Genomic DNA, 8,298 nt, shown 5'->3' with positions numbered 1-8,298 from the left:
CACCAGGATCCTGACAGTCGCCCCTTGCCCCACGGCTGCCGGCGGCTCCGAAGGCGACCAGCCCGTTGCCAGCGCTATGGTGCCCATGCGGCAAGTCGAGATGCAGAGGAACTCCGTCCGCCTCCACCGCCTTGGGCATGTCGTCCGTGCGGGACGCCACACAAAACTGAGGAGGCTTGGCGGAGGAGCTTGCGCGAGCGGCCAAGGGAACCCCGACGCGGCGGGTGGTGGCACAGGTACGCCACTTCACCTATGGCTCATCGAAGTGGTTCTATTCATCAGCATCCCACTCGAGCTTCATTTTTCTGCTGGCCTGTTGTCGCCTTTCATGAGTGTACCTCGGCAGGAGCCCCACTTTGCACTGATTTGCAGTCTTCCATTCTGCATCAACTTCATTGAACAGGAGTTATAAATTTGTTGCGGTACTTCGAGGATGCAAAGGCAGTAAGCAGTGTTTCTGCTTTCAATACAATACAGATTCATGTTTCTTAACTTTTCAGTTTGTTCTTCAGTTTAAACATTCCCCATCTGCATGTCTCATGAAGATAATGTATATGTAGGGCAAGGTTTTCCCTTTTATGCATATTATTGCATTGATTTCTTTGGTTGTACGGTTGTATGTAGTTTTTAGAGGTCAGCACTTGGATCGATGATTATTACCAGAGGGGTTAATCAGGCATTATTCTTTTGTCAGGCCAAAGTTGATGCTTGGCCTTGGCTCTACTTTTGGTACTCCCTTGCACTGACAGCGGAACCGCTCGGCTCTCCATGTGTGATCACTTCTTCTCAGAGCACTGCGCCATCAACTACTTTCCGTGCTTGGCAGACTTCACAGCATCTCTTCCGTTCATGATGCAGGTACAACACTTGCAGCTTCATGGCTTCTTTGAGTGTTAATTTTCTATAGGTGTATTGTTTTAAGCTCTTTTCAAATGAGTATATGGTTCTAAACCTTGGAAGTAATATTTGTATTCTGTAGCTTTCATCTTCAAGCCATGAATTTTGATTTCTTTTACCTATCTATCCCTAGGAGATCAAACATAATGGTTTCCAAGTATCTGAATAGTGTTCTCATATGATGGTAAGTAAATCCTGAAATCTTTGCTATTTGTTAGGTCTAACGGTCTAACTACACATGGTTATGTAAACAATGTTTCATTACGTACGTTTATGGTAACTATTTTCTTTAAAAGATAAAAAATCAAATTCTACTTTTCGATATGAGAAATTTGACGGTTTATATTTTCCTGCTCTTTAATTAGTCTTACTCTCTCTAGGGTACAAGATCCAGTCGATAAGAGTTTTGCGGAGCCCATCTGAAGCGTACAACATAGCCCTAGGTTTGGTCGCCTCTCCCATCATTACATCGGAACATGCTCTAAGGCTAGATTAGATAAAGTGAACTATTATGACCGTACTAGCTAGATTATCCTACCAGCACAGCAAATCCTTATTCAGGTGACTAAGTGGGTGAGAATTCTGGTTCATCGAGGTTAGCAGCATCTCTGTTAACAAATATACTGTAATTGTGGAGGAAGCACGGTGTCTCCATGAAATTACAAGGAGGTACACATATTCCACTGTGCCTAATGTATCTACGACACGTGTGGTCCATCCAGCTGAGTGGTATATTTCACCAGCGTTGATTGACAATGCTGCTACTAAGAAATATTCTTCCATAGTAGTTCTACGTCTTGAGCCCGATTCAGACATGGCAGATCTTGAGCATATTTGTGAATTTATTGAATCAAATGTACATGTCTGGGTTCGTGTTAAGCTGCTAAATGACAATGCATTCTTGCTATATACAGTATTGATTAGGATTATCCTTTATGCCACTGTATAAAATTCTTTCTATTTCAATGGAGGACTGGATGGACAGTTGAAGCTTCAGTGCAGATAATTGAACACATACATCCCACTGAAGACTGAACTATAATCAGGTTAACAGATCTTAGCAAGTCAATCATTAAATACAGGTGCACTATGTGGGAAATACATGTGTTGCCTAAGTGTGTTGTGTCTCCACTATCTACCTATCTTCTTCCTGTGTGAATTTCAGAGGTAGAAGAAAGGGGCTGCCAACACTAGGCTCTTATCGATTATGAACCGACTAGAAATCTCCTGGTGTATCATGATATTGTGTTTTCCTTTTGATGGATATTTGTTTCATTTCTGTATGACATAACAGAAGGTGCTCATTTACGTGTTAAATTAAAATGTGCTGGATCTTTTACTTTCCCAGCACAATAATGTTCATTACAATATTAGTCTTATTCCGGAAAAAAATGTGCTCTCTATGTTCTGCTTCAATGTGCATCAATTTTTTTACTCTGTTAAATCCAAATTCACCAAGTTAACGGAAAAGTTATCACAGAAGCGACAACCTACATGCTTAATTGCAAGGTAATTTCTCTTGAGTCCATAATGCAATATCATTGTCAACTTCAGGCTGAATTTGTCAGTTCAGAAAGTATAAATTACACCAGATTGAGCAGCGATTTTGCAATGAACAGACAAAGTAAAAGAATCATAAATCAGAGGAGAAACGAGTGGTGTATGAGTACCAGATTGGCCATACATTTTGATAGCTAAAAAGTTTAGAGTTTAAGAAAAATTGCGAACCTTTAGTTTTTTCCTGTTGAATGCTCCGGTCAGCACTCGGTGGCTCGATGCGATGAGATCCCCGCGCCGCGCCGCAGCAAGGATAGACATCTTGGGCGCCAGTGCGCCACATGGCTCGAGGGCACGCCCGGCCGCCATAGCATGCGCAAATGCCATCTCCACCGCGAGGCTCACCTTCCTAACCCACTGCGGCTGCCACCATGGCGACCCTTGCTGGTACGTGGGCATAGAACTCGCCCCCCGGACACGGGCGTCGTCGTTGCCTCAGCTTGCGTCGTCCTGCTTCTCCCCCGAGCTGCCGCCGCTTATTTTGGATCTAGGTCGTCTGTGACTGTAAGAGAGAGAGAGTGAGATACAGAGAGTCACGGGATGGAGCGACCGGCCGGCTGTCCCTCAAGAAAAAAGAAGAGATGTTGGTGAAAGGGTTAACACGTTAAAGTACATGCTCAGTTTAATTGTTTACGTGATACTAGGCTGATAGCGCAAGCAGTTGAAGTGATGCACGCTGAGGTAGAGGAAGTGAGACGGGGTGCCGGCGACTGGTGAGGACGCTATGTACTGGTGTGCTAGAGTAGATCCAGAATACTTGAATGTTGAATATGGCTACTACCTTTTATCCTGATTTTACTTATATTTGATGATAAATTGACTTGCTAATTCAGATAGAAAAAAGGGACAACATTTAGCTACATCTATGTTCACATAATTTTAGAAATAAATTGTGAACTCTTGCACCAGAGCGATATTGTATATTTTAGTTGTTTTGTATTTTTGGATGCTCAAACGTGTACTCCCTCAAAAGAGTATATTTCCAAAAGGCAAATTATCTCAAAATCATATTTGCACAATATAATAATTTTCATGAAACCAAAAAGTTAAATATGAAAAAAATACATCATGAATCTAATGATACTAATTTGGTGCCATAAATGTGATACCCTTTTGTTTAAATACAATCAAAGAAAACTAACTCTGTTCATGTTAAATTAATAATCTCCGCCATCACGTTTTTCCTATTTATGCAATAATGTCACATCCCTCGGATTCTCTTAGAATTGACTAACAAAGAAGCAACATTTCTTTCAAGGTCTATCCAATTGGCACAAATATTTCTTCAATATACCTAAATATAGAGAAATAGATGAAGAAAAAATTTAATTTATTAATCGGTTCATTACCAGGTTAAAATGCACCCACGGGCGCGGCGTGCCGCCGCGCCTAACTTCCTAGTAGATAAGAAAAGAGGCACCATATTCCCACTGGACTGACGAAATATATTTCTACATGCCGTTTCGTTCTACATCAGCGCTCACAGGATGGACTCCGACGGTGGAGCCATGCATGATGAAAGATAAAAATCATAGCCGTACAGCAAGCTATCAGCCGTCCTCAAAGAAGAACTCTTGATGCCGTTCTGGCCGCCGTTGATGGGAATACACGGACGATTGGCTGCTCACCAGGAGAGAAAACTTCTGCTTGTGAGGCGTCACATCAAAGCACAGAAGACGAAGCAGATCCACATACTCTTTTTTCTGTTATCTATTCTTTCTTTTCCTGCAATTTGCGTGGTCTGTGTTGTCTGATGCTTTGTGCGAGAAGTAGTTTGGCTTTGCTGCATATCTCCATTAGATTTAGTTCCTACTCTCCCGAGTTAAAAAGAGTACTCTGTGAACATTGGTCTTAAAAATATTTCACGATAACAGGGATGCCAGATTAATTTTTTACTGTGCATCTAGGTGCCGAACCATCTTATTTTAGGAGATTTAGCTTCACCTCCACCAATTACAGAAGATGCACACACGAGAGTACTATATCCTACATTCAGATATTTTGAAACGTAGGAATATGTAACATTTCAATGTGATGTTATGTAGGTCATGGTGTATGGCTCATAGAAGCTTTGTATCTAAATTTTTATTGTTGATAAAAAAGTCTGATTCTGCAAGTGAGAAAAATGCAGAAGTAGAAGTAGAAAACGCAAATATCATAATTTATGGTACAGTCGGATGTAGAAGTATAAAACACAAACAGAACACTCTCCTATATATGGGCATGTCAAGAAAAACATAAGGGACGTAATTTACATCTTGATCCACCCACTCCACTCATTGTCATGGTGGTCGTGGCCAGTAGCAGGCACACCGTGTCTTTTTTTCTCGATAAAGAGCGTTTTATTACTCAAAAGCTTTAAGCATTACACTGATCTTTGCATAGGTAAGATGCACAAAGCCGTTACCATGTTTTTCTTTACATTGATTTGTTCATCGGACTCCCATAAACATAGGAAATGATCAGATGGACGAAATATAGTAATCAGGGTGGGTGCACTATTTCATCAAAAGAGGAAGTATATATAATTATTTCTTTTAAAAGGTGTGTGTAGTGTATAATGAAAGTGGGTATGGTATCTCAAAGTGCATGGGTTCATTCCAACAAAAAAATAATCTTCTGTTTTCACCTATTAGGATCGTGCAGATTTAACACAATGAAGATCTTCAGTTTTGGCTTCTTAATATATCTATTAAATTATTTCAAAATATGGTACGAGGAAGAAAATGAACACAGAAATGACAGATTCAATTATTTCAATGCTAGACGCGCAATTGCGCGGGCCAACCAGCTAGTTCATACTAATTCACGTGTTTTTTGTGTAGCACTACAACCAAAGAACATGCAATTCAAATTTGTGTGATTTCTTTCATATAGGATTAATTCAACATGCAATCATATTCAATTCCTGTATTATTTCTATTTTAACATTTTGTACACATCATGCATGCGACCCAAACAATGCGTGCATGGTGGGGGGGGGGGGTTGTTTCGTTGCAAAAGCAGTTGGTCACACCACAAACAAACATGCAACAATTAATATAAATTCACGTGGTTTCCCCGCGATGCAACCAAACAATATTCGATGAAACTAAGCATGCCATAAACATATACAATACACACCATAAATTTTGGCTGCTTTGATTATTCGCAAGATTTTCAAAGTGCGGGAATATGAAAATTGTATGATTAGAGAGTGATGATCATCTCCAAATATATAGGACTGAGAAACAACGGTATTTGGATCCAATAACGTTTGATTACGTGTGAAAACCAAAAAAAAAATAACATACGGTTACACAATGAAGGATTTTTTGTTTTTATATAAAAATGTATTGTCAATGAATTCTGAAAATTGCAATCCTATGAATTAAACAATCAGAAATCGTGTCAGACTAATTCCTACGATTCGAGATTCTAGTACGAAGTATGATTTCTTTGAAGGGGCGCAGAGGGACGTGGGTAGCAATGTCGGGTCCCTGTCTTTTCTGTATACACTGTACTTACGTCAGACTAGTGTTGCTCAGGAAGTCTTAATCTGACGTACTCTGAAGCTAGATGCATCACTGTTTCCAGTCTGACACCAGAAATCCTCAACTCGTCTCCAGTCTCTGTCCTCGTTTTTCGGCAAAATAGACAGAAATAACCCAAAGTCAAAAAGATTGGGAAAAACAAACTTTCGACATACTAGCAAGATTGGGTTATTTTTGTCCAAATTCTCGTTTTTTTCTCTTGGCTTCCCTACCCTTGAATCCATGTCACTTACGTGTGTTGCCCATGCGTCAGGTCCCACACTTCAGTGAGCACAAGTGACGTGATGTACGTACGCAAACTCCCAGCGATCTTCTTTGTCAAGAGAAGACGCATCAAGATTCAAGACCCGATCGCATTTCTTGCTTTCGGCCTGGGTCCTCCATGTAAAAGTTAGGGATTTAGATGTAATTTCATGTTTATTTTGTGTGCTGTTGTAAACAGTTGATTTTTTATGTCTATTTGAATCTTGGTCAAATCCTAGGTTTGACCTAGATTTAAACAAGTTTAAAACATGAAAATGAATAACTAAGCCTGGATCCTCCTTAGTCAATCCAAAATGAAGCTTTTGGGAGGTTTTTGAAATTTCCATGTTTGAAACCCAAAACCACTTCTTTTCATGCTAGACTTCATAAGACATAGTTTAGGGATAGGGGTACATACATGATTTGTCTGGTTTCAATATGTCTAGACCTTGTTTATCAACTTGAATGCTTACTATATGACATAAGAAGACTATGTGCTTTAGTTTTTCATTTATCTATTTTTTTGTGAATTTTATGCCCATTTGAATCTTGGTCAAATCCCAAGTTTGACCAGGATTTAAACAAGTTTAAAACATGAAAATGAAAAGGTGTAAGCATGGATCCTTCATAGTCACTCTAAAATGAAGCTTTTGGGAGGTTCTTGAAATTTCCATGCATGTTTGAAACCCAAAACCACTTTTCTTCATGCTGGACTTCCTAAGACAGAGTTTAAGGTTAGGGGTAGATACATGATTTTTCTGGTTTGAATATGTCTAGACCTTGTTTATCAACTTGAATGTTTACTATATGCCATAATTAAGAAGGCTATGTTCTTTGGTTTTTCATTCTTTAGATTTTTTGTCTGAATTTTTATGCCCATTTCAATCTTGGTCAAATCCTAGGTTTGACCAAGCTTTAAATAAGTTTAAAACATGAAAATGAAAAGATAAGCAACGATCGTTTAGTCGCTCTAAAATGAAGCTTTTGGGAGGTATTTGAAATTTCCATGTTTGAAACCCAAAACCACTTCTCTTCATGCTTGACTTCATAAGACGAATTTTAGGGTCGATAAGGGGTAGATACATGATTTGTTTGGTTTGAATATGTCTAGACCTTGTTTATCAACTTGAATGCTTACTATATGACATAAGAGGACTATGTGCATTGGTATTTCATTTTTTGATTTCTATGCCCATTTGAATCTTGGTAAATCCTAGGTTTGAGCAAGATTTAAATAAGTTTAACATGTGAAAATGAAAAGGTAAGTCTGGATCCTTCTCTTAGAAACCCTAAAATGAAGCTTTTGGGAGGTTCTTGAATTTACCATGTTTGAAACCAAAAACCACTTCCGTTCATGCTTGACTTCATAAGACAGAGTTTAGGGTTAGGGGTAGATACATGATTTTTCTGGTTTGAATATGCCTAGACCATGTTTATCAATTTGAATACTTACTATATGACATAAGAAGGTGATACGTCTCCGACGTATCGATAATTTCTTATGTTCCATGCCATATTATTGATGATACCTACATGTTTTATGCACACTTTATGTCATATTCGTGCATTTTCTGGAACTAACCTATTAACAAGATGCCGAAGAGCCCGTTCGTTGTTTTCTGCTGTTTTTGGTTTCGAAATCCTAGTAACGAAATATTCTCGGAATTGGACGAAATCAAGACCCAGGGTCCTATTTTGCCACGAAGCTTCCGGAAAACCGAAGAGGAGTCGAAGTGGGGCCACGAGGGGCCGCCACTATAGGGCGGCGCGGCCCAGGTCTTGGCCGCCGACCTGTAGTGTGGGGCCCTCGTGTGGCCCCCCACGTTGCCCTTCCGCCTACTTAAAGCCTCCATCGCGAAACCCCTGAGGCGAAGAACCACGATACGGAAAACCTTACTGAGACGCCGCCGCCAATCCCATCTCGGGGGATTCTGAAGATCTCCTCCGGCACCCTGCCGGAGAGGGGATTCATCTCCCGGAGGACTCTTCACCGCCATGGTCGCCTCCGGAGTGATGAGTGAGTAGTTCACCCCCCGACTATGGGTCCATAGCAGTAGCTAGATGGTTG

At 40.2% G+C, this 8,298-nt stretch overlaps 1 protein-coding gene across 1 annotated transcript; it reads right to left on the bottom strand.

The window, feature by feature from the left end:
- Window positions 1-236: 236 nt before the first annotated feature.
- Window positions 237-2,939, bottom strand: LOC124674474. Its single transcript, XM_047210518.1, has 2 exons — window positions 2,626-2,939; window positions 237-381 (listed from the first exon to the last, which is right to left on the bottom strand). The coding sequence occupies exons 1-2, from the start codon at window positions 2,851-2,853 to the stop codon at window positions 298-300; spliced, it is 312 nt and encodes a 103-aa protein (XP_047066474.1). The 5' UTR covers window positions 2,854-2,939; the 3' UTR covers window positions 237-297.
- Between the last annotated feature and the right edge of the window lie 5,359 nt (window positions 2,940-8,298).

Source organism: Lolium rigidum, chromosome 7 (assembly GCF_022539505.1).
Source record: "Lolium rigidum isolate FL_2022 chromosome 7, APGP_CSIRO_Lrig_0.1, whole genome shotgun sequence".
In the NCBI taxonomy this organism is placed as follows: Eukaryota; Viridiplantae; Streptophyta; class Magnoliopsida; order Poales; family Poaceae; genus Lolium; species Lolium rigidum.
This window is presented reverse-complemented; position numbering and strand designations above follow the sequence as displayed.